Genomic DNA, 27819 nt, shown 5'->3' on the forward strand with positions numbered 1-27819 from the left:
TAGAAACATATATTTCTTTATATTTACATAAGAATATATTAAACTGCATAAAAAATACACCAATATTTAAAGCATTTAAAACATAATAAGGACATTCATCCTCTTCCAGTTGAATTAATCACTACTCTGACATACTTGACCCTATGGCTTTCAATAAAATATTGCACTCTTCCCTATACCTGAGGGAGAAACCTATTTGTTGGGAGCAGTACGCATGGTGTATAAAGATGGAGTTTACATGGATGGACATAGTTTGTTGGTGGTCATGTAGGCTCTTCCTGGCTGCCACAGTTAGTGTGCCCATGGAATCGAGAGGAACATTTTAGCCGGTATGTCCTGAATGAAGGATAACCTGACCTGTGCCTGGGCTGGTACTAGAGTGAGTAACAGTGCCTGCACGTAAAGGATTGAGGGATTGCCTGCAGGTGAGCAACTGGTTGTCACAGAGGTACGAGTATTCTGTAACATTCCAAGGTAGAGAGATTGCACAAGAGCTACCAGTAGGGCAACCCCAGAGGGCTCTAGGCTTGAGATCCTAGGGGAAAGAAGTCCTACCACTAATGTTCTACTAGTTTTTAATTTTTGCTCTAGTATGTGTAAGGCACACTAGTACCACTTTGTGTAGTTGCAACAAGGAGAATAAATAAAAAAATAGTTTGAGGCCAAAATATGAATGGCTGTCTCTAGGAGGTCAGATATCACTCTTGGGACTGCTTCTTCTAGCATAAGGCTTGGTCTGATCTAGAGTTGCTGTCACCATGCATTCTTCAAGGTGCATTGATTTGCATCTGCAAAGTTGGAGCTGGAGGGAAGCGTGGACCTGACAACTTCTCAGAAGCAGAGTGATACAGGTCACCATTTATAGAGTTCAACGACTCCAGTGAGGAGAATATGTAAGGTGGAACTCTTCTCTATTAACTTGAGGGTGGTCCTGCCCAGACATGATGTTCAGCTAAGTCTCAGCCACAGGTTTCTTGGCTAGGCACTCAAGGCATGCTAACCTTTTCAATGGACCCATACAGGAGGCATGATGGTTCCACCTTCTAACTGGCTATCACAACCCTCCTACTGCTTCACTTCTTAGTGTGTGAAAGCTCTAGTGAAGGTGGGAGAGAGCCCTGAGATTCTACTAGGAAGGGTAAAGTGTACCTTAGGACACAAGGAAGATACACAAGCGAAATATACCACCTCGTTGTCCAACTCAGAGATGGCCCCAAGAACCAGATTGAATGAGGTCGGTACACGTTTCCCTACCTCATTGTCATTTCCTATCTCTGACCTGGCTTTCCATATTTCTTGCAGTGTCTTTTAAAGCATTTGTAGCCTCCAAGACATGTAAAGAGCCACTGTGGCTCAGGAGTCATTTGTGGCAATGAAAGCACGGAGCATGGCACAAAGCTGGCTGTGTGGGCTTTCATTGGTGTATAGAGCACTAAAGTTGGATTCCTGGTCCAGGGGGAGGCAAAGCTCAATAACGAGTTAAGAGTGAACTGGGACACCTATGTATGAGTGTGCACATGTGGGAGTGCCTTGTGAACATATATCTACCTGTCTGCGCTCTAAATTAGGACACTCGTCTGCTCCTGTACAGCACCCACCGTTTCATACAACTCATCAGTACTATTATCCATGAGTTGAGGAACCAGTTGTATGTTTCTGAGAGTGCTCAAACTAGGTAGATTCACATCCTGAATTCAGTGCAAGTGAATGGTTTGCGTGGACTAGCATGGATGACCCGCATTATTCTATTGTGAAACTGTCACTCGGAAGTGAGGGTTTTTCTTTTTGACTTCACCCATCCAGTGACAGAGTCTGTTACCAGAGGGTGGTGGTTGGGTTCCCTCTTACTCTCCCTGCAGTGTCACTGCCCTTCACTGGGTGATTAGGCTCTGTCCCTCTTACTTTCTGCTTCTGGCCTCACTACCTGCCACTGTGCAGCGGAGAGCTTTACTGGTTGCTCCACCTACCCAACTAAATTAATTCGCACTGTAAGTTGAAGCTCCACTGTCTGCCACTGTGAGGTCAAGTGCTGTACGTGTTACTTTACTCATACAGCCCCACTCTATGCCATCTATGTGCACCGAGGACATATGCTGACGACTGTACTCATACAGTCCTACTGTCTGCCACTGTGAGTTCAGGATACCTGATCCTTGCTCTCCATATTAGAATACTCTTGTCTGTCCCTGAAAAAGGAAGACCCATCCCTGTTTCTATATTCCTTGAGTTCACTCACCCTACTCATTGCTGTCATAAATCATGTCCTTAGAGTGAAAGTGTATCCCTTATCTTCCATCATTATCATCCAGTTGAATAATATCAGTAGACAGTAAGGACAAGCTGTCACACTAACCCTCGCTTTTCAGTCCCTATATCCATCTATGAAACAAAAACAGATCAGTTAACCCACCTTATCAAGTCCTCATTACGTGTCACTGTAAGGCAAAAGCTTTCCCCTTTATGCCCTAGAAGAACGTAAATTTTCTTTTAAAAAAACAATGCAGCTTTCATCCCAGGCTAATTGGAACCCTGTAGTGACTTTTGTGACCAACAGCTTGCAAAGAGAAGGTCTCCACATCTAGCACCTTTAACGATATCTGCATTTCTCATCGCAGTTCACTTCACCTTCTCCAGGGTTAGCAATCAGTGGTCTCTCGCTTTCCATCGTCGCCAGTGCTCATTTGATCAGAGGTCTCAGAAGAACTCTAAAGTTTATAAAGTCCAAAGAAGGTCTTGGTTTCATCAAAACCCACTAGACTGATGTCTGACACATTGACATATAGGCTTTCAAACCGGGTGAGGTTGAAGACGGCAGCCAGGGAGCTGCTTCGCGCCCACAAACGATTGTTGCCACAGTAGTTAATTTTTCTGCCCTCAAGTAGAGTCACATCATTTCTGGAGGCTTGAGTCCGCTTGAAAACGGTATGAATGAGAGGTTTGTTTTCACAAGTCTTCCACCGGAAGTAGACCGTGGAGTAGACGAAGTACAGTCCGGTTTCATTGATGACGAGGCCTCGGTTTACGTAACGGACTCCATCCAGGAAGGCTCGTCCATGGGTGTCCTCCCAGTCCAGTGGCAGAGAGTTTGTATTGGATTTGCCTGGGGAAATACATGCAGATGTGTGATCAGAAGCAGCACAAACATGAATATTCTTGACCTCTTGTGGATCAAGCAACTGTAAACCATTGTTTCAAAGATTTATTTTTACCTTGCCGCCCCCTTTTCTCCTTTTTAGTCATTTTTACTTGATCACATATCCTGACATTTGGAGCATATCTGCCGACTGCCTTTTTTTGGAAGATGGTTAGCCACATTAATCTATTATTGAGCACCACCTCCATCAAAGTGCACTGGCAGTGGGTAATGCATAGAGCCACAATTTTTGATAATAAATTTCACTTGGTCCCCAGGTTGAGATCTGGTTGTCAATTAGGCACTGGAATTAGTTGATTTATTCAACTGGGGAACCTGTGAACGGAGGCTATAAGTCTTAGGCCTACAACCTCAAATATGTGGAGTAGAATTTTTTTTTAATTTACCATCCTGAGATGCTTTTCCCTAAGTGGGAGAATGATTCCCATTTTGTCAAAAGTAGATGTCACTGCCTTTACAGTTTAAACACAATGCTTGCCTTGTGGATGCATTTTATATCCCTGTGTAGGTGCACTGTCTGGGCCAATATATGTGACTCCCTGCCCAGTCTCTCCAGTCTCAATCTGAGTGTCTCTGTGTACTAGTGGCTGGGTAATCCCTGTCCTTTGCACAGTAGGAGACAGTTCCCAGTGTTCCCAGTTCCTGACCCAATGTTGGTTTATTTCTTGGACCAGTACAGGTGTATTCCTTGTTGATGTGTAATTGTCCCAGGGTGTTTCTGTTGCCGTGTCAGTGCATTCCCTGACCCAATCTGCTTCTCTTCCTATGCCAATGTCTGTGTTGCTATAAATCATGGGTATTAACAAGAAAGGGGTTCCCTCCTCACCTATAGGCCAGTTTGGGTCTATCTGAGTCAAGGGAGCCCTGGGTCCCTTAACATCCATTCATTGAAGCAATGTTGTTTTGGTTTAAGAACATCACTCATTTCTAGTGCCCTGGTGAGGGTGCTGGTGGCCCAAAAGGCATTCTGGTCAGTGTTTACTGACTGGTCCGGATGGCCAACTGGAGTTCCTATTGGCCATTGCAGTGGTTGATAGAGGGGAATCTGGGGAGGAGTAACGGATCAGGAACGTGTGTGTGTATTGTGACATGTCTATCGGTGGCTGGCCACTACTAGGTCCCACAGCCCTGGGGTTGGATTTAAATTTATGTGTGGGCAATGAAAGAGTTAGGTTGTGTCAGGTGCTGGTCTTGTGCATTGGGCAAGTGGATAAGAATTTGAGCAAAGATGAGTAGTGTCTGCAGGACAGTACTGACTGATGTAGCATTTGTATAATTGTAGCTATAGTCCTAACTAATGAAACAGGGATGCATGTAATGTCACCCTTAGCTGATTTGCCCTTCTGTGTGGATTCCCATTAAACAATAGGATGGAGGTGCATGCAAACCAAGCTAGAAAAACTGGAGCCTGCAAGTTGCTGACCAATGGGAGTGTGAGAGAACTACGGGAAAGGTAAAAGGCATGATGTACCATCTGGAGGGTGGTGGCACTTCATTGCAAATTATCATCAGCAAGGATAAGGCGAGCATGAATATGAGAGGGTGAATCAATTGATTCCAGATTCAAAGATCAAAAGGCACAATAAATCACTCATAAATTACAAAGACTGTATAAAAGAAGTTTTTCTTTTACAAAGTCTATTAAAAGGTAGCTTTACAACAAAGTGTAGAGGTTTCTGTATGAAATTTACTCAGTGCGAAAGGTAGTTACTGAGTTTCTGAATTTGACCTTGAGAAAGAAGTAGCAGAAGAAGATATACTAGAAAGGTTTTTGAATAACAACAAAGTGCCACTCACCCGTTAAATGGGCTGCTCTCCTTGGATGTTGCTTTGCTGATAATAAATTAGGCAGGCCTGTGAAAAGGAACAGAGGCTTTTATAAAGTTCAGTTGCAAAATAGAAAATCATAAAGCTATTAATCACAACCACTACCATCTGAGGAGAAAGCAAGCGAGGTGGGGAAAAAGAGAGAGAGCATGTGTGTGTGTGTGGGAGGGGGATATATCACCTGCACTATGAGGAATTATATCATAGTGGCAATATATTATAGCATCAGCCATAACTACATAATAAACCCCTAGAACCACGAAATAAAGTCAAGCAATCCATAGACAGCCAACAGGGCTGCACAGGTGTACATGTGTTCCCTCTCCCCATACTTGGGCTGATCTCTGTGCCCATTACAGCCTTGTCTAAAGTCAAGAAGGAGTGGACATCTGATGGGCAAGGTGTTTCCTTTGACGTCTGAGCGGCCCAGGGAGGCTGGCTGCACAGTATTGTCTTGTGGCTTCCAGAGGGCTGTGTCTTTGGTGAGCTTTGAGTAGAGGTCAAGTGAATGGAGCTGCAGGGGCCTAGGGATCTACACCCTTGAAAGGTGAATATCCACGCTGAAGGGTTATAGCAGGGCTCTCCAACCTTTTCTGTAATAAGAGCTATTTATGTTAAATGAAAGTTATCCCAAGCTACTGATATTATTAGTATTGTACTAATGACCACACTGGACACCATGTGCAAGATTACCAGCTGTGATCACATCAGTGCATCAGGCAGAGTTGTCAGCGGTAATGTTAGAAAGGCTTTACAATTGAAAAGGCATCAAGATGAGCGAAAGGTAACATTCATAGCTGCAATGCCCTGACACCAAGGTACAAATATACCTTATAAAAATAGTGATCCTTTGTTCAAACCATACACAAAGTTCCATCCCAGCTCCCATAATCGTTTTAACATCAACTCTCAATCCCTACTTGATTCAAATAAGACCAGCCACTCACTTAATTGGTCACTCGAGATAAAAACCCTATTTTAACTTGAATAAGATCTGTCGAGAATATCAAATGTAATTCATATAAGGAAAACGTTAATTGAAAAACAAATCCTCAACTGTAGCCTAAATCAATTTTCTCTCTTATCACCAATCCTTAGTTCAAATCTAGGCGAGAAATTGATTTGAATTATTTCATGACAAATCAAGACAAAGAATCACTCAAGAATCACCCTTAGAATACACAACAAAGCAGGAATCTATTCCACAATATGCCCATCATTAATAATAAGGCAAGATCCAACTCTACTGTCAACATTTGTCTGAAACACAGAAAAGGTAATTCTAGAATAGACTGCAGCATCAAGGCCGACAAGAGGTCATCCAGGATAAGTTTTGAGTTGACATCTGGTAAGAAATGTAGTCCTCGGATCAAACAGAATAGTGTCACTCAAGAATCAAGCCTTCTTTAAGATGAAGACAAAAGGTCAATCCGAGGTTGGCCACCGTTTTTACCCTAACAATTAGTTCACAGCAGGATTAATCTCAATTCAAACACAGACTCATCTTTGATTAAAACTGAGGCAGGCAGAGGCATTTTAAGGCATCGGCAAAGTGGGCAATTGCCCAGGGTCCCCATCTTCCAAGGGGCGCCCGGTGAAATGGAACATTCTCTCTGTTGAACATCTGTTTATTTCTCCACCTCAATATTGTTTGGAATAATAGGGCTTGAATTAGTAGAACATTTTCAATAAAATGGAAAGTAGTTCCGAACCATGGCCCCTAAAGTATGCCTTACCCAAGCCCTGCAAAATCCTTAACATGGCACTGGAGACAGGAGATCATTAGGGGATCATCTCAAATGAATATTTCTTCAAATAAAGAAAGAGTGCCACTCTCAAAATCATCATTCAATCAATTCCAGAAAGCAGCTAGTAAGAAATCCACCTGGCAGGGCGAGGTGGGAGTTTCATTAAAGACCTTAACTGAAGCCACAATGCCCTTGCCAGGAAGGTTCCACAGAGGCAATCCAAATATCTCCTCACAGTATCCTCTCTAAACCTCTCATAGTTTAGACAGATTTTAGAGGAAGTTGCTAGATTTACAAGGATCAACTCTTCTAAAAGTCACAGAGTCAAAGGAATAAAAAATGTGAGGTCTGAAATCAAATCTATAAAACATAAAAATGTATTAGCTAAATGGCACAACAACTTCAAAAAACGATTTAAGAAATCATAGTACAATTTCTTTATCACTTTTTTTGCTAGAGCAAAAAGGGTGCCTATTAAACTTGAAGCTAAAATAAATAATTGGAGAATTATGACTTAACATGAGGAAAATCAAAGAAATATCCTAATGTTCTTCTGGCCTTTTCAGTAGCATTTGGCTATAGGCACAGATTGGGGTACCGGGTTTACCACAATGAGCATATGCATATTTAGATTTTTTTATGGCGCTCATTCCTCTTTAGTGGTGGTTGTCTCAAAGCTATGTATCACTAAGTGTCTATAAAATTAAATGCATGGAATCAGAGGTTGCAATAAAGAGTCTTGGGAAAAAAGTAAAATAATATACGGCGATGTGAGGGCCATTGTGGTGGCCATTGTAGGACATAAGTCTGTCCGAATGGAAGGATTCCCTTGATCTGTTCTCCTGCTGTGGCGTTTTCAGATCAGGAATCACTTAGAAGGGTGGTGCTCACAGATAGGGCTTCCAAGACATTTCTGGGGCTCACGATGAAATGATGTTGCAAGGGAAGGAAAGCTCAGAGCAGGAGGTATGTCTGGCAGTGGTTGATAAATGTGCAATATTTATCAAATCAGTTTGAAACTTCATATTCAGTAAGATTCTGCATTTGATTTTTCTGTGGATTTTGTTTCTCACAAAAATTTGTTCCACTCATTTTTACTCCAACAAACCACTACCTAATGCCTAAGTGGGTCATACACCTAGAATATTTTTCAGACAGTTGGACCATGTCTCCATATAACAGTTTGCACCATGATCTCTCAGTTGTCGCGGGGCCAAAACCTTGGGCAAGCAGTCACACTAGCAGCTTCAAGAAGCAGGTTCGTTGGCCTTCCTCAAATCCACATCACCTACACTCAAGATTAGATCCAAGTGAGCGCCAACCAGAAAGCAGCCACAACACCAATAATAAGCATAGATTTCCAATATGCCTAGTGGTCAGGGAAGAAACTGTCTTTTCCAGCACTCACAGATAAAGTATTTTGTCCACGGATGACACTGGTGCAAGTGAGAGTAGCTCTTATGCTTCTTCTGTCAGAGAGTCAAGAAACACTTTCATGAGAATCTGCTATTACAGGGTGTACAGGCTGAGTTCACCAGTTTCAAAGACAAAAGTCCTAACCCAGCGCAGGAGTTTATAAAGGAGTACATTTACCGATTCGGGGGAAAGCAGTAAAGTGATTCTAATAGCATTTAACAAAATATGGCATGGGAAGTTAAAGTCATAAATAGCAGCTCAAATTTGTTTTTGATTTTATAGTATTTGATTTGATTTAAATAGTTATAAAGCGCAGCTGTCACTCCGAAGGGAGCATCCTGGCACTATGCGGAAAAGAGCAAAGGGTGTCAGGTAGGCATGAGTTGTATTTCAGTTATAGGAACAGAATACATCAGTGGCCCCAAATATCCAGGTCTTCAAGGCTTGCCTAAATTGGGTTTCTGATTCCATCGCCCTTAGTTGTGTAGGCATGAGATTCCATGCTCTGGTTCCCAAAACTGCCACAGATTTTCCTCCTTTAGTTTATACCTAAAAGTGGGCGGTTTAAGAAGATTCGCTGTGGAGGAACTAAATGTCCTAGCAGTGATGTAAGTAGTGAACTTTGCCGCTAAGTATTTCGGTTCCAAGGGCCATATGTAAGTAATTTCTATTTACCGATTCCTAAATACCGAATTTTACCGATTCGGTATTTAAGAATCGGTAAATAGAATGTAGGTAAAAAAATCGGTAAATTTTACCGATTCGGTAATATTCGGTATTACTGATTCGGTATTTACCGAATCGGTAATAAGGAATACCTTCCAATTCATTCCTATGGGCCTGGAGGCCCATAGGAATGAATGGGAAGCCATTGACTATTACCGATTCGGTAAATACCGATTCGGTAATAGGGGGAGAATATTCAAGGGTGGCAGGGTGTCACATTGACACCCTGTTGCACCCCTGAATCGTGCATGTGTGCACATGTGGCGCACATACATGCCCTAAGGGCATGTATGTCTGCCACATGGCATTTCTAGAAAAGCACAAAAGTGCTTTTTAAAAGGTATTCAGTATTTACCACCAACCTGTAGTTGGTGGTAAATAACGAATCCTTAAAACAAAAAGGTGCTCCCTACATAGGATTTAAGGATTCGGTAATTTACCGAATCGGTATTTTACTGATTTCTTAAAATACCGATTCGGTAAATTACCGAATCCTTAAAACCTGCCTCCTACATTAGAAAGGGCTAAATACCGGTTGGTAACGGGAAAATTACCGATTTTCGGCCGTTACCGACCGGTATTTAGCTATCTACATATGGCCCCAAGTCTCTAAAGGTTCTAAAAGTAATTACCAAGACCTTGAATAGAATTCTTTTTTGGAGAGGCACCCAATGAAGAGTTTTGAGGGCTTTTGACCGGCGGGACGTTTTCAGCACCAAGCAGGCCGCTGCATTCTGTACAACCTGTAATTTTTTTACTACTTGTTTGTTAGCTCCTGCAAAAAGGCTATTACAGTAGTCTAATCTAGACAGGATAAGTGCTACTGCCACTGCCTTCCTTGCAGAGTAGGGAATGAAATCAAAATCTTTTTGAGGATTTTAATGAGGTTAAAACACATCATTGCCACTGCGAGTTCTTGTGGCGGAAACAAAAGAGGCATCAAATTTTACTCCGAGGTTCTTGGCAATTTCTACAGTATTGGATGGAGCAGGTGTGTCTTCTGACCACCATTGGATCGGGTTGAAGGAATCGTCCTAGCTAAGTAATTCAGCATTACGAGTTGGGACCGACCTGTATCCTCGTTTCTTCTTTCGCGGTATTCGAATGGACCCCATTCGAATACCGCGAAAGAAGAAACGAGGATTACTTAGCTAGGAGAGCTACACCAGCCCTCTAATGGCATTTTTCATCCTGCATAGCCCCCAAGAGCACTTGAACACCGCACCAGCAAGAACATAAAAGAGACTATCACCAACCAAGATTCCACTCGACTAATTTGCGAACTTCTCGCCAAGACTCGCCGTTAGCGACAACGCTTGCTCCAATATTTGATTCTATCACGGAATCCTTAACAAGTGACATTCTTCGTTACAGATCGGCTGATTGTAACAAGTTTGCATTCGAGGTCCTGAAGAGAGCCCCAGAAAAAATGGGTCTCGAAACGCGTAGACCTTGTGAAGAGACCACAAGAAATTTTGAATAACTCAACAATGCAATAACTTTTGAGATTAATTTGTGAAACAATCTTTTCTGTGGTCTAAATAGACAAAGTACATTTTTGTTCATTAATTAATTGCGGTATATTTTAGAATGAGTCAGGAATGTATGTGTATGAGGAATGAATGAGATGTTTGATAAGTATGCCTGATATGTTTCAATGAGTGGTGTGGGGAAATTTTTCAAAAATTGGTCATTAATAGACAGTTGTAAATAGCAAATTGTCCTTATAAATGGAAGTATAAATAAATGAAAAAATAAAACAAATCCAATGATTAAATAAAAAAAACGAAGGTCTTCCACACTTTTTGTTTTATTTCTAAAAGTGTTTTCACAAAAAAGTTGACATAGAACAGGAGTTGCAGTATTAGCAGTTTGTTGTTATATTCTAGCAGCACTAAGATGGCAGCTCAGAGCGGGCCTTCCTCCTCCCAGAAGGAGAGGGGGAAAAAGTGCAAAGTCCGAATGAATTAGGAATCGGGAAGTAAAACAGAGCGTCTACAATACGAAGACTTCATGCGTAGTGAGAGCAGCAATCAGTTCAGATTCAAGGTAAACAGTACATAACAGTATTCTTTTCCCCCCAGAGAGTGTTAAAAAGTTTGCTAAGAAAAGAAAAAGTCAATATTTGGAGCCGGGGAAGGGGAAGCCGGACCCAATGGGGGCCCTGGACAAACGCCGCCTGGAGGCGGGAAGCCCTCCCCCTCAGAGCTCAAGCCTGCAAAATGGGGTGACCAGGATTGGTCAACCCAGGGCAAGCTACGGCCCCCCCAATCCAGGGGCGAGCTGGCAAGCCGCGAGGGGGGATAAGAAGGGGGCGAAATGCCCACACAGCACGCACTCCCCCTAAGTATGGAACAGAGCCTCGCCAGATCGGAGTGGATAGGAGCCAGAGGAGTAGCGCATCGGGACCAGCGGTGACCAGTTTGCATGCGTCGTGGCGGACGGCAAAGGACTGCGCCTCCAGGCTTACCTGCAACTTCTCAGGAGAGGATCCAGCATTGGGTTGGCTCAGAAGCTCCAGGAACTCTGCGGTAACAAGGCCCCATGTGTTTAGAGGCACCAGAAGCCAGGGGAGCAAGGCGACAAGGCTCCGGTTGGGAGCATCGGCTGGCAAGCATCGGCGGAGCCGGCTGTGGGCAGCGAGATGGCATGGGAGACGCAATACGGCTGTTGACTGGGCGGGGCCTGGGAAAGGCTCCAGCCTTAAAGGTACAGGAACCCCTCAGCTGCTCCACGCTCCAACAACAGTGAGTGGAGATAAACGTTGATAATAACGCTTTATCTCCGCGATCTAGACCAGCGATATCCAGCGACAAAAAATACAGTGCTGAGCGCGCTTTGCGATGTTTATCGCAAGTCCTTGCTAATATGGCCCAGAGTATTTCTACCACCTTCATCATGCCTACACAAACTCATCACACACACAGGATATCAGAGCAAGGGTCTCTATGTTACATCTATGCAGAAATTTACATGAATGTGCCAGGTAGGCAACACTCACCAGTGAAACAGAAAAACTTCTGCTCAAAACTATTAATCCACAAAAATTGGTATGGTGTCATCACTCCTTCATATTAGCAACCCAAAATATGTACAGTAAAAAAAAGTATGTTTGATGAACCCCTCCAGGTCACTGAACAAATTCTGGACCTTGGACAGTGCTACACCTCAGTGCACATGCTAGATCAGAGTGACAGCTGAGAAAACACCGGTACATATACTATTTTCACATGCATTCACGTGACTTCAGGCAGGGGGTTCGCACATGTTTACCATTGCAGGGGACATTCCTGTCCTCACACATCTGTAAGCCACTTAGACCCTCCCTGCTGAATCACTTACTTGTGCAGCTGACCAGAATCGGACTGATACCAGCAACACTCTGAGCAAGAAGCTTGGCAGTACTTCACCAATGGCATTTCCTTACCCCTTTCCCTTCTCAGCCTGCTGAAGAAGCTAAAGCCCTCGAACATAAACATATTCCTGAAATATGAAGAAGTCAGGTCACTGAGAGACAGCTTCATCTGGAAGTGGGAGCCCTTAGGGGATCTCTGGGCACTGAGATAACATTTCTGAGTGGTCACTCACTTCTGCACCATGAAGCTCTTCATCTAAAATCCTTCAGGTCAGCTGTCGGGCCTGGCTTACATATGACCATAGATGCAGTAATCATGATAATTTGACTTCTGCTCCTTTCTGGGCTGTGTGCACCTTGGCAGAATCACAAGAGAGTGAAAGGAAGTGCAAACAGAGTCCCCACCTCAGCCACTATTAGTGCAGCTAGCAGATATTGATAATACAACTGAGGCTGCACTTTGTCAGCTGAATTGTGTTGCCCTTAGATTTCAGAGCAGTGATAGTGATGAGGAGGCAATTACTGAAATGCATCTGACGAGTGGCACTTGCCACGGCTGTTGTGCAGTGTCAGTCTGCCTAACTATGTTGCAGTAGAGTAGTAGGAGGCATGCAGCATGGAAGCGGGCAGTGGTGGGGGTCAGGCTGTAGAGCACGCAGCCAGGGGCGGCTGAGAGAGCAGAGAGAGAAGCCACCCTGCTCACTGGCTGTCAGAGGGAAAGACAGACAAACTGAGCTGCAGTGCTCGCCTGCTGTTGGCAGGGCAGTGGAGTGCAGGGAGAGGGACATGGGACTAGGGCAGAAAGAAACCCATCAGTCGGGAGAGAGATGCCTTGGTATTGGAGGGGCACAGGTTAAAGCATGGGGGGAAAGAGAGCAACACGTACAGCACAGAGGAAGAGCCACGGGGCATATCATCAAGCCGGCGCAATAAAATTATCGCCGCTTTAGCGTCCGTTTTCAGGCGAAAAGCAGCGATAATTTTATCACAGTATCAGCAAGGACACGCTATCGCGTGAATCCTTGCCTTAGCGACCTTTTTCCCAACGCCCAGCTATGCATCTCTAATGAGATGCAAAGTGGGCGTTCCTTCCCAAAATAACTGGAGAAATGTTGCTAACTTACATTTCTCCAATTAACAAAGGAATTGCTAACCAGCTTAGCGATTGGAAAAGAAGCGCTAACCGCGCTTAACGCAGGTTCCTGTACACCTGCTTTCAATCTGATTTAGCCATGTAATCCAATGGGAGGTGGATTACATGGCTAAATCCACTCTGCCCTATCAGCAAAGTATCTCCTGTCACAGTGCGATTATTGTTGGATTTCAGCGATAATCGCACTGTTTTGTAGCTAACGCATGGATTTCTATCGCTTTGGACATAAGCGTTGCTGATAGCACGCTATCTCCGCGATAGAATCCAGCGATAGCCGGCAATAATTATCCTAGCGCTAAGTGCGCTTAGCGAGAATTATCGCCGATAGTTGCTGATATGCCCCCACGTACTCTCTTCGAGTGCTAAAAAGTCTAAAGATGTAAAACATGAAGAGAAAAATAGTTCCCTGTCGTCAGGAGTGATATGATGAACTCAACCAATCGAAAAGTAGGGTGAAACCAAAATGCTCCTTGGGCGGGACAAACACAAGAATCTGGGGAAAGCCACCCAATCAAGAGAAGGGAACTGAAACAGACAAGAAAGCCATGCAGTTATGAACAAGGGCCAAACCCAGAGCCCACTCTGTATGTTAAAGCATTGGTTACAATGCTGTCTGCGGTACACAGCAATTGCTGTTTGTAGCAAGACTACAAAAATGTATCCCCAGGAAAATACTGAATGCCAGGCCACAGTTTTGTTACGAGAGTGTCTACTGGGGCGATTGATCCAAAATTCAAACCCAGAAAAATGCAACGTCAAGACTGACCTTCATCCTAAAACTAATACATTTATAATTAATACTGGGCTTGACCCAGCCATAAAGTTTCTCCTCATCTTCAACTTGATGGCTTGGTTAACTCTAGGAATAATTTTTATTTCAAACTCTGATATGAGACCAGTTCAGGATTATGCCTTAGTCCAACCCTTGGACTGCCAGGCAATCCAGGGTTATTGGTTCAAATGCGAACATTTGGCACTCTAAGAATTACCCTTTTTTGAAATCCAGCACTAACACAGCTAGAATGCCACTCCGGATACACTGCCTGGGAAACAGATGAAAAATATATTTAAAACCGTGGGGGGGGGAGGGATGGAGAGAAAAGGACCACTGCACACAGCATCAGAAGGACAGAAAAATCTGGGTGTGCATGTGGAGGGTCGGTCTTCAGTGAGGTAGCAGGGACACTTTCGGCCTTACAGCAAGCATTGAAAATTCGTCCCCTTCCCTCCAGTTGGATAATAAAATGCAGTTATTTTTGGGGATCATCCCTTGATTCCTATGGGCCCCGGTGTCACTGCATCTGCTGCACTACTGATAGCTAAGTCGATGCACGTCTTGGCAAGGCCTTGTGGTGATGGTTATATTTGCAGTGTTCACAGTGTGAAAAGTTGTACTCACCGGTGTGCTTCTCTAGGAATGAAGTCAACCCATCACTGCTGGCAAACGGCTGTAAAGATAGAAAAGGGACATTCAATTTGTTTATGTGTATTTATACTGTGCAGACAAGCTGGGCCTTCAAGGCCTGCATGAAAATCTACCTTTCTTGTCAGCACTTTTCTCGCAGATGTCTACTTCATCTCCAGTCACATCAAAGCAGCAGAACAGATAAACACAATTATCAGGAGAGTAACTTAAACAAGCATTTGCAATTCTTAGATTTGGGGGTCTCTAGTTGGCAGAGGTAGGTACCTTTGACCCAGTGCTTTAAATGGGGGGGAAATGTGCAGGTACTCATTTACATGTGGCGAGTGAGCGGGGATTGGGGGCGGGGCTTAAGGGAAGACATGCTTCTTGACTTATATACTACTTGAAGCACATACCAAAACAAATGAGAAATGACTTTCAATAAACAAAGAACGTTTGTTTACTCATTACACAACGAAAGCCAAACGTGGTGATATTTTCACATTTCCTTGTTTTGTAATATTTGCAACATTACTCCTGTTAATTGCTGTTTCTTGGAACAATACAATATATTCTCCAGCGACACAGAAAGAAACAAGCAGACGTGCATACAAAAGCATTCCACACATTTCCTCCTTGCAAGAGTGTCCATTCTCTCCCCTTTTCTCTCACACAAAAATAATCACAGGCAAGCAGACAAACAATAGCAGACACTTAACAAAAGAATCAGGTAGGATTAAATCCATTTGAACCTGGTTACCTCCCACGGCTTTTCTGAATAGCGTTGTCACCGGGCTGCCTCGATTTCTGTGTTTGCAACACAGCATGATGGTGAACACCCGGACGGTATGCAAATGAGCCCAAGCTGAATAGTTCAGCGGGGGCTCGGCTCAGGCCTACAGAAGTAACTTGGCTGTCAGAGACAGGCCGCCAGCACCAGCGCTTCATGAGTACCGGTACTCTCCTCGGCAGTAGAGAAGTGCCGGTACTCAGAGTGATAAAACTAAGAAGTGCAGGTACTCAGTACCAGTGAGTACCGGCCCATTTAAAGCACTGCTTTGACCAAATAGGGACCCTAGCGTCTAGTCAGGGAAAGGGGCAACACTCCTAAAATAACCCCTGCTCACCTCCTTGGTAGCTTGGCACGAGCAGGCAGGCTTATCTCAGAGGCAGCGTGTAAAGCATTTGTGAACACATACAGTAATATAGTGACAACACTACAGATGGACACCACACAGGTTGTATTATAAAAATAAGTATTTTTATATATATTTAACACAAGACCAATGACAAAAATCCTCAATACTGTACTCAAAAATACTTTAAAATGGTAGGAAATAGCTCAGTTCTCTTAAGATTGTAAACGCGACACTTTACTCTCGAAGTACCTTGGATGCTTAACGCAGAACAAACAAAAGGGTCGCAGGGAAGATGATGCTTTGGTTCCTTACACTCAGGGGAGTGGATGAGTCGGTTACTTACTGCTACGCAGGAGAGTTGATGCTCGCTCCCTTACTGTGTGGGGAGGTGATGCGTCGACTTTTTACTGCTCTCTGGTACGATGCGGCAAGATGGCGCCTCGATGCGATATTCTTCTCCGGTGCGATGCGACAAAATGGCGTCTTGGTTACGATGCAACAACGTTGATGCGATGTGTGCACGCCCGACGACCGTGAAGCGACTCGATGATCTTTGGAGCCGCGATAGGCCCTGCAATGCACTTCTCCGGTGATGCGACGGCGACCTCCGCGATGGCAGAACGCTTCTCCGGGGATGCGCCGCGCTTCGGCGATGCGATGGCGACAGCAGCAGCGGTGGCACGCTTCCTTGGCGATGCGACGACAACTGCGGCAACACGTTTCTCGTCGTTGAGTCATGCTCCCAGCAACACGCAGTCTCTCAGAAGGCCCAGCACAACAGCAAGCACTTCAATTCCCAGCAAGGGAATTCAGGGGGGTGCTGGTGGGTGAAGTCTTGTATCCCTGAGACTTCAGGCAGGAGGCAAGCTCACGTTCAAGCCCTTGGAGATCTTCTGCAAGTTGATGAAAAGCACACTCAGTCCTCTTCTCCTTTCTTTGGCAATGAAGCAACCACTGAAGCCCAACCCCCAAACACACCGCACAGGGGTAGTCTCCTCCTTCAGCTTCCTTGTTCTTCTCCTCAGCAAAGGTTCGTCTTGATTACCAGAAGTGATCTAAAGTCTTGGGGTCTGGGTCCCCATATTTATACTATTAAATCATTTGTCCCCTGAAGGCAGAGGGGCCTGTACATAGACCAAACCAGTTCTGTGCAGTCCTGGAGCTCTTTGTTTACAGGACTCCTTCTTTCCTTTGACAGTGTGGGCCGGGGACATCAGACGCACCACAGGAGGTGGAGCCAGCAATGTGGAAGGCAGGCACAGCCCTATTCAGACCAAGTTGCTGACTCCTCCCACCACTCTACATGCAGATAGGTCTATCCAGCCCTGTGCTGACTCACCCTGTCTCCTGGAATCCCCCAGACCCTGTCACCCACAAAACCAGACACACAATACACAAGCTGGCAGAGGCAGGCTGGATGGTTAGGTTAGAAAATACCTCATTTCTAAAAGTGGAATTTTCAAACACAGAATGTTAAAACCAACTTCACTAAAAGATATGTATTTTATTATTCTGAGTTCAGGCATACCGAACTCGAATTTCTACCATGTTCCCTGGGTCAGTTAGGATTATAAGGTGCTATAATCAAACTGCTCATTCTGGCCTATGGGAACAGGTAGCCTTGCAATAGTGAAAAACGAAAATGGCTGCAATTCACTATTAGGACATGCCACACACATCAGGGAATGTCCTACCTTTTACATACAATGCACCCTGCCTTTGGGCCTACCTTAGGGGTGGCTAACATGTAGAAAAGGGAGGGTTTAGGCACTGGCAAGTGGGTGCACTTGCCAAGTCAACATGGCAGTACCAGACTGCACACAGGCTCTGCAATGGCAGGCCTGAGACACACTTTACAAGCTGTTCCAGTGGGTGGCACATTCAGTGCTGCAAGCCCACGAGCAGCATTTGATTTACACGCCCTGGGCACACGCAGTGCACTGTACTAGGGTCTGATAGGTAAACCAAATAAGCCAATCATGGAGTCACTAATCCATATATCAATTTACAAAAGGGAGAGCATATGCACTTTAGCACTGATCTGCAGTGGTAAAGTGCCCAGAGTCATAAAACCACCAACAACAGGTCAAAATAAATACAGGAGGAAGGCAAAACGTTCAGGGATGACCCTGCAAAAAGGGCCAATGCCAACACAACCCCCTTCCAGCCAAAATGCAGGGTAGACCAATCACTACCCTGATGGGCTTCCCTGCTTTGGGCAATAGAACCTGGACCCTGGTCCGCAACAGCAGGGGCATACTCCAGTTCTACGCCAATCTGAACCTATTTGGATCCCTCTGCCCATACTCTCAGGGCCCACCAAGCTAACCCATGGGGAACCCTTCTCCTCACCTGTAGACACCATCTGTGCAGCACCTAGCCTTAGCTTGCTCACAGGTGTGTCCCAACAGACAGACAGCAAGCCACAGTGGCCACTGACAGTGGTCAGTGATGAGACCCAGGCCTTATGCCTCTCAGGGCTCTCAAACCTCTGTGGCATCAGAGAGCTGGAGGCAGTAGCCCCAGGTGCTTAGCACCCTTTGTCCACTCTTTCTCCTGTCAGGTCAGGTATGACATCCTGGCACCGACCCAACAGCCCCAGGCATATACCCGGTGGCTGGACAGGAGACTGGGTTGGGCTTTCCCACACCCTGTCCTCCTTCTCCTCGGGGCTCTGCACCCTCCCACCTGGAGTGGTACCCCCTTCCAAAATTGCCAGGGCACCTGTGGCAGGTGTCCTGCGCAATTTGACCACCAGTTCAGGGGTTCTATCCTGCAACTGGGCTTCCAGGTCAGGGGGGACACCCTCCAACCTAGGGTCTAAACCCTCCAGTTGCACCGGGGTCAGAGGCGAGGACTCCCTCCCTCTGCACCCCTCTCCAGAGTGCGGTACCCTCCCACCTGGAGTGGTCCCACTAGAAAACCAACCGGGCAGGACACTGTTTACAGTTGTCCCTCCCTCCAGGTCAGACAACACCTGAACCTTGGCTTCCCAACCCAGGGACCAACCCCTGCGGTTGCACACTTGCCCGGCGCATCAGGACTTCATTGGGAGCACATATGCCCCCGAGGGTGACACACAACTCATGTGTAGTGTGACAGTCTGCCTGGTGCAGATCTCCCACTCCCTGTCCATCTGACCGTGCGTGACGATCCCCAGGACAGAAGTGGTGTTACCATAGTCATTCATTGGTGACTCAGCCCTTCTGGCTGGCCCCTGACCCACTAGTTCTTCCACTGGGGACTCTTTCCCCCTCTCGCCCCTCAATCTGGACTTCTGCACCCTCCACTTAGGCGTGGTACTGCCAGACACCAGAAGGGATGGAGGCCCGCTTACAGACACTCCCAGTTCACCAGACACTAGGGGATCCCCCTCAACGGGTGACCCATCAGGACAGACTAGGCTCCCTACCTGGTGTTCCCTTACAAAAAACCATCCAGGCCCGGAGACTGGGTTTCGGGCACCTTGGGACAAGCAGCCCCACACTCACTCCGTCTCCACTGAGACAGGACGTGAGCCCCTACACCCCTCCCACTACACCAGGACCTAGCTGGGCTACTCTGAACTTCTTCCACCACACAGGTCCGGAAGATACCTGAGCCACTCCTTTTAGGATCGCCCCCAAATGCCTCTTCAGACCCTCTCGCACAAAGCCAGAGGTCTGCCTCCCTGGTGAGCTCCCTGGGTCAGAGAACTCACTCGTCAACAGGTGTTGGCATAGCTCTGGAAAACAGGGACTTACAATATGCTCTCCCACAATTGGATCACACAGTCCCCCACAGGGGTTAACCAAACTATCCTTCACCTCACCATCCAGTGCCTCACACACGTACTCCACACCACTCTCCTGAGATTGGCAAGACAGTATCTGACCGTCTCTGTCACTCAACCCACACTCTTCTGGGTGGTTTTCACATTCACACACCAGGACTTCAACCATGGGGGAACCCCCCTCTCTGCTACTCTCATCCAGAGTCAGTGGAGTGTCCCTCCCATCACTAGGACCATGAACCCCTGGGCCAGCTCCCTAATCTATCTCAGGGACACTGTGCACCACCGGAGCTACCTCACGTCCTCGAAACTCCTGGCGTAAATCAACCCCCTCCAAGTCAGGCGTCACACCTCTGGGGGTGTGCACTACTCCCTCAGCACTTAATAATACAAGTTTGCTGCCACCAGAGGGAGGAATCCCTAAGCTCCTGGCTTTCCACACCAACTCCCTTATCATTTTTCATGCTCAAAATGCATTCTCTTTTCCTCTAAGGCTAACTTCTCCATTTCTAATTCCATCCCAAGCTCTATTTTCTTGCTCTCTATGTCTTTCTGACCATCTATTTTGAGCCTGGCTAGCTCCAACTGGTGCACTCTTTCCCTCTCTCTGTCCTCCTGCTCTCATGGGGACACACCCTTGGAAGAAACATACCTGCCCACCCTGGAAGGTACTTTCTTCCCGGTTGGTCCCACTGGCCCCTCAAGCTGCCCATCTAAATCCTCTGTCTCCACCGCCGGATCCTCAGGCTGCTCACTGGCATTCCTAGATTCCAACCAGGCCCTCAGCGCCTTTTGGTATTCCTCTTTTCTGGTGAGGCCTTTCACAGAGATTTTTAATTTATTGCACAAAGCTTTGAGATTAGGCACAGTGTAAGAATCAATTCTCTCTTCTTCCAATTCGATGTCTACAGATGCAATGGACGCTGGCTTACTCATGGTAGAAAGATTGGCAGTTCTCAAGAATCAAAAATAGAAAAGAAGTTCCAAGGAAAAGAAACTGTACAAAAATGTATATGGTTGCGTTATGCTCTGCACTCACTAGTGGTGTACAACAATCACTGTATATGAGTCACAAATGCAAGTCCAAATCCTCACCGCTGACCACCAATGTTAGATTTGGGGGTCTCTAGTTGGCAGAGGTAGGTACCCTTGACCAAATAGGGACCCTTGCGTCTAGTCAGGGAAAGGGGCTACACTCCTAAAATAATCCCTGCTCAACCCCTTGGTAGCTTGGCATGAGCAGGCAGGCTTATCTCAGAGGCAGTGTGTAAAGCATTTGTGAACACATACAGTAATATAGTGACAACACTACAGATGGACACCACACAGGTTGTATTATAAAAATAAGTATTTTTATATAGACTTAACACAAGACCATCGACAAAAATCCACAATACTGTACTCAAAAATAGACTTTAAAATGGTAGGAAATAGCCCCGTTCTCTTAAGATTGTAAATGCGACACTTTACCTTGGATGCGTAACGCAGAACAAACAAAAGGGTCGCAGGGCTGGTGATACGTCGGTTCCTTACACTCAGGAGAGTGGATGCGTCGGTTCCCTACTGCTACGCAGGGGAGTTGATGCTCGCTTCCTTACTGTGTGGGGAGGTGATGCGTTGGTTTCTTACTGCTCTCCGGTACGATGCGACAAGATGGTGCCTCAATGCGATACGCTTCTCCGGTGCGGTGCGACAAAATGGCATCTTGGCTACAATGCGACAACGTTGATGCGATGCGTGCACGCCCGAAGGCCGTGCGGCGACTCGATGATCTTTGGAGGCGCGACAGGCCCTGCGATGCGCTTCTCCGGTGATGCGACGGCGACCTCTGCAGCAGCAGAACACTTCTCCAGGGATGCGCCGCGCTTCGGCGATGCAATGGCGACAGCGGCAGTGGCGGCATGCTTCCTTGGCGATGTGACGGCAACTGCGGCGCGGCGGCGACACGCTTCTCGTCGTTGAGTCGCGCTTCCAGCTCCAAGCGACACGCAGTCTCTCAGAAGCCCAGCACAACAGCAGGCACTTCAATTCCCAGCAAGGGAATTCAGGGGGGAGCTGGTTGGTGAAGTCTTGTATCCCTGAGACTTCAGGCAGGAGGCAAGCTCAAGTTCAAGCCCTTGGAGATCTTCTGCAAGTTGATGAAAAACACACTCAGTCCTCTTCTCCTTTCTTTGGCAATGAAGCAACCACTGCAGACCAGCCCCCAAACACACAGCACAGGGGTAGTCTCCTCCTTCAGCTTCCTGGTTCTTCTCCTCAGCAAAGGTTTGTCTTGATTCCCAGAAGTGATCTAAAGTCTTGGGGTCTGGGTCCCCATATTTATACTACTAAATCCTTTGTCCTCTGAAGGCAGAGGAGCCTGTACCTAGTCCAAACCAGTTCTGTGCAGTCCTGGAGCACTTTGTTTACAGAACTCCTTCTTTCCTTTGACAGTGTGGGCCAGGAACATCAGACGCACCACAGGAGGTGGAGCCAGCATTGTGGAAGGCAGGCACCGCCCTCTTCAGACCCAGGTGCTGACTCCTCCCACCACTCTACATGCAGATAGGTCTATTCAGCCCTGTGCTGACTCATCCTGTCTCCAGGAATCCCCCAGCCCTGTCACTCACAAAATCAGACACACAATATGAAAGCTAGCAGAGGCAGGCTGGATTGTTAGGTAAGAAAATACCTACTTTCTAAAAGTGGTATTTTCAAACACAGAATGTTAAAAGCAACTTCACTAAAAGATGTATTTTATCATTCCGAGTTCAGGCATGCTAAACTCGAATTTCTACCATGTTCCCTGGGTCAGTTAGGATTATAAGATGTTATAACCAAAATGCCCATTCTGGCCTATGGGGACAGGTAGCCTTGCAATAGTGAAAAACGAAGATGGCTGTTATTCACTATCAGGACATGCCACACACATCAGGGCATGTCCTACCTTTTACATACAATGCACCCTGCCCTTGGGCCTACCTTAGGGGTGGCTAACATGTATAAAAGGGAAGGTTTAGTGACTGGCAAGTGGTTGCACTTGCCAAGTCAACATGGCAGTCCCAGATTGCACACAGGCTCTGCAATGGCAGGCCTGAGACACATTTTACAAGCTGCTCCGGTGGGTGGCACAATCAGTGCTGCAAGCCAACCAGCAGCATTTGATTTACACGCCCTGGGCACACGCAGTGCACTGTAATAGGGTCTGACAGGTCAACCAAATATGCCAATCATGAAGTCACTAATCCATACATCAATTTACAATAGGGAGTGCATATGCACTTTAGCACTGATCAGCAGTGGTAAAGTGCCCAGAGTCATAAAACCACCAACAACAGGTCAGAAGAAATACAGCGGAAGGAAAAAAGTTCAGGGATGACCCTGCAAAAAGGGCCAAATCCAACAACAATGCGATAGGTCTTGAGTTCGCAAGAGTTTAAGCTATTGGCATTATAAATGACAATGCCTTTTATTTATCTATTTTGATAATTAACACATAAATAAAAGGCATTGTCATTTACAATGCCAATAGCTTAAACTCTTGTAAATGCTTGACCTATTTCATTTCAAAGAAGCGGCCGCCATTGTCCCGGGCTGCTTGGAAAGTGAAAGCTCACATGGCATGCTGAATGTTGCAGGAAAGCATGTCCTCCTTGCAGTAGGAGAAACTCATTAAAGAAAATAGTGCCTACTGAGTAACAAGACATACCGTGTAACAACAGAAGTAAAAGGGCCAGTCCTCATGGAGGTTACAAATGAAGACAAGACAGTGCTAAGGAGGGACTAACAAGCCTAGTAACGAACCATAAGCCAGCATTTACATAGGACAATGACACAAGCCAATGAAAAATATGGCCGGGGAGTGGGCGGAGCTTCAAGTTCATACTCAAATACAGCATACCCCGCAGAGCAGCGCATGCGCTGCCCAGGCTCGACCTAAAAATAGCAAGACAGACACATGAAAGCCTGTGATCCCAAGTTAAAAGTGTTGAAGATGGAGACCAAGTAGGAATCTGTGTGAGAAGAGCCAGCAGGAAATGAGAAGATTTTCATGCATGCGGGTTCCGTTTTAAAAGCATTTAGTGCGAAAAAACCTTTTCTCAAAAAAAGACCCACAAAATAGTAGACTGCTCACATCTTGTCATCAATATCTGTGTACAAACATGTCAACCTGTTTTTAATTCTCCAATACAGCCAGTATCACTTCCCACACATTTTCGGGCTGGCATAGTTTAGTACTCTATCCAGCTCTGGCATGTTTGGGGGCAAGTATATGTTAGTATGATTGGGTTTTTACAAGAGATGACTTTGAGTCAATGTTTTCCACGTTAGGCGTGTTGTCCTTCTGTGGAAAAGTTGTGTAACATTTTCCTTAAACTCCACACCCCATTCTTGCACCTAAAACTCTTACCCTTATCTCTAGTCTAAATAACACTCTCAGTGAAAAAAATGTCAACACTGTAGATACTCCCTTTTAGGAATGCAAATGCCATTACTGCTACTCTTGCCCTATTCTACCCATTACATCGAGGGGCGCAGATATCATAAATTCAATTGTTTAGTGACCTTTAAAGGTCACCTGAGCAACCAGAGGAGGGCCTACATCTGGGCAGCCTTAGTGCATCTCTCTTCTCAATAGTGTAACGTATCCTACGGGTGCTGCGTGCACATATTTAGTGATGAGGGTTCACGTGATCAGACAGCTGCCTGAGCCGCCATTAGCAGCCTAGGCTTTAGTGAACTCTACCAGAGATATAAATAAGTGCACAGTCTAGGAGCAGAGACACATTCCATGAGCTGTAAGGACACTAAAACTTTGCATTAATAATTTTGTTCGCTATTAATCTAAATGTCGTTTTTAATATCGTGTTTAATATTTGCTGTTTACCCCTTCGCAAAGGCTCTGAATTTGGGCAATATAGAGATGTGTCCAAGATCACACAACTTCATCAACATGAGGCATTCTGGATTGGATGTTCTCCTTGTACTCCCCTACATGATTTTTTCTAGTGATTATTATATAATTTATTCTGGATTTCTATGAGTTTCTTTTAGGAAGATTTGAAAATCCCCTAGAGAGCAACAGGAACATAGGACTGGTATGTGCTAAGATTTCCGTGACACACACTTAAAAGGATTCTTCCAAGAGGTTCAATAGAAAAGTAACATGCCCTACTCAGACAGTAAAAAGACAATGGGGACAGATTAATAACACTATGGAATTCAGTTGGCAGCCTGTCGTTTTGACTAGTGCTATAGGAAAATAGCGCACTGGTAGCCTAGTTCTTTTCCATAGCATTTTTACCTTCCCATTAGAACTCATAAAATGATTCCCTACAGAGGCTCAGCCAATAGGAACTGGTGAAACACAACCTCTGATTGGAATAATAGTTTACATTAATTCCCTCCGCAGCCCACAGCACAGATGTGTCAGAGCGGAATATGCTTCCTATGATTGATCTTGGTCCTATCTTAAGAAAGCATCAGGAAGTGGCTGTGGCTTTCAGCCCACTGCACGTGCAGAGGCATGGCGTGGGTCCCTGACAGGAAGCGTCACTGTTAGTTTCCAGTGCTCGCGCCTCCCACAGTCCTTGTCGACTTGAAACAGGTTCTTTGATGAATGGTCCTTGTCTCGTGCCTTGGAGGTCACACGTAGGAGCAGCCAGGGGTGGCAGCAGGCATTTGGGTTTACTACACCCACTGCCTTTGCTACCCCTGGTCTCATTTGTACCCAAGGACGCTGCATTAAGAGATGGTAAACCGGGAAAATAAGAACCACTCAACTCTGCCGCTTTTGACGGGTGACACTCCCCCGGGGGGGTTCCACGCGCCGAACTGCCAGCCGTCCTTCTTCATTCCCAGAAAGGTAAAATAATATAACTTTGAGGTATGCCACCTAAAGTTAGCATTGCCCTGAGCGGGAGGACATTTTGAATTCGCCCCCGCCAAGCCGCATCAAAATGTTGGGTAATATGCTAATACAGGGCTGTTGAGGGGCTCAGGGTAGATCACCAAGTCAAACCAGTGATGCCCCCAGAGGTCAAAGAGTGCAATGTAATTTCCATTTCCGCAGCATTTTGGTGAACCAGCATGGATGAATCATCATCGGCGGGAGACTTTCATCCGGTATGGTTATTAGAAGGCTCCAGGCCTGATTTCCAGTTCGCTGGTAAAGGAAAACCATCCAACTTCGTGTGGACTGGATTCTCTTCGAGATTTAGCACTTCCGCCGGAAATTGCATCATGTATCCCGTGCCTTCGTTTAACAAGTCATAGTACTTTGCAGCCTTAGACCAAATGCTTTAATTACAATGAACAAGACTACAACTCCCACTGTACATTCTCGATAGTCTCCAAAGAGAGACGAGGCACCCCCAAGCCCAATGGCCAGCAATGTGCAACAGACGAAGAACTCCAAAACACCACCTAACCATCAGAAATTAACTCAAGCCTCAACTCCCCCCAATACCTCACCATCTAAGCAGTACCTTGTAAAGTAATTGCTTGCAACCTTCTGGTCTTGGTGCTAGTGCTAATTAAATGTTTACAAGCATTAAACACAACATAACATAAACATCATATCCTAACACAACACAACATAAAATAGCAAAACATAATATAGAACATACCCTAGCACATACAATATACACCGTATCTTAACTATGTGGGTAAGAGGAGCTGACAGAACTTGGCAGCCCTACCACTTAAATTTCCTGAAGAGGTGTGATGCAACGAGCCCTGAGGGACAGGATGTGGGCGCCCCGATAGGAAACAGACTGATGGCCTGACTCACAAAGGCACTTTGCAAATTAGGCCCTCAATATGTAAAATGTCGGTAAAGGATACCTGTTCGCAGCAGCATTGCTTGCATCATTCCCATTTTATTCTCTCTCTCTCACACCAATGCCGGATTTCAAACTGAGTTATCGTTTTTTTTAATTGAAGAATTTTTTTCATTTCTTCAGCAAAAGGCAAGTGCATCTCATTTTATCAACAGCTCTTCTAATCTACTTATGTTTACCTATTCGAAAGGTAACTATATATATATATCTATATACATATATAGGTACATATATATGTGTGTGTGTGTGTGTGTGTATGTGTGTATATATATATACATATATGTGTGTGTGCAGATAGATAGATATGTATATATCCACACACACACATATATGTATATGTATATATATATACACATATATATGTACCTATATATGTATATGGATATATATATGTACATGGATATATATGTACCTATATATGTGTGTGTATATATATATAAATATATATATATATATATATATACACATATATATATGGTTACCTTTCGAATAGGTAAACATAAGTAGATTAGAAAAGCTGTTGCTAAAATGAGATGCACTTGCCTTTTGCTGAATAAATGAAAAAAGTTATATATATATATATATATATATATATATATATATATATATATGTGATCAAGGTCCAGGAGGGACCGATAATATATATATATATATACAAATCCCGGAAAGTAACATGGATAATTCTGTGACATCCTTCATGGTAGCACAGTCCCACAAAATCCCCCAGAAAACAGATAAAATGACTTTCAGGATTATGAAGTAGAGGTGGACTTTACCTTCTTCATCCTGTCCAGATCGTTTTGCAGCTGGACGATCTTGTAGAACCCCAGTCCTACTCCTGTGAGAGCTAAGAACACCAAGACAGTAACAGCAAAGAGGCAGAGCCAGGTCCCAGCCCTTCTTCTCTTCAGTGGCCTCCGCAGAGGTAGGGGTGGCCCGGTGGATGCAGGTGGTGCACCAGCCACGCCATCTACCCAGAAGACGGGTGGGTAGGCATAGTTGAGGTTCTGCTGCATGTTGCAGTGGGCTACGTCTCTGCCACCCCCAGAGCAATGCCTCTTGCCCAGTGGTTCTGCAGGGAGATCTTATGATCACTGCCTCAGGATGTGAGAGGTAGTCTTCCTTTATACGCCTCGTTTGTACTTGTCCGCTGAGCGCTCGCTCTCTCTCAGAGGGGACACCTACTTTGTTCTGTCTGATACTGCAGACACTAACCACATCAGTAACACCAAAATGTTTCCACCCACTGCTTGTTTCATAAGAGGTTTGTGTCAGTCACTGAGGTCCCCATGCTTAGAGAAGG

The 27819-nt window shown here is 45.4% G+C and overlaps 1 protein-coding gene across 2 annotated transcripts; it reads right to left on the minus strand.

Annotated features, from left to right (window-relative positions):
- Positions 1-27686, minus strand: FASLG (Fas ligand). 2 transcript variants are annotated; one of them, XM_085601644.1, is made up of 4 exons: positions 27293-27686; positions 14779-14827; positions 4952-5008; positions 1-3100 (listed from the first exon to the last, which is right to left on the minus strand). In XM_085601644.1, exons 1-4 carry the CDS (start codon positions 27530-27532, stop codon positions 2706-2708), a joined length of 741 nt encoding a protein of 246 aa, XP_085457770.1. In that variant the 5' UTR covers positions 27533-27686; the 3' UTR covers positions 1-2705. The 2 variants fall into 2 exon arrangements, 1 of the variants encoding a protein (XP_085457770.1); XR_014960615.1 differs by lacking the exons at positions 14779-14827; positions 27293-27686 and adding an exon at positions 11342-11479 and having other exon boundaries at positions 3021-3100.
- Positions 27687-27819: the final 133 nt, after the last annotated feature.

This window comes from Triturus cristatus, chromosome 4_2 (assembly GCF_964204655.1).
Source record: "Triturus cristatus chromosome 4_2, aTriCri1.1, whole genome shotgun sequence".
Taxonomy (NCBI): Eukaryota; Metazoa; Chordata; class Amphibia; order Caudata; family Salamandridae; genus Triturus; species Triturus cristatus.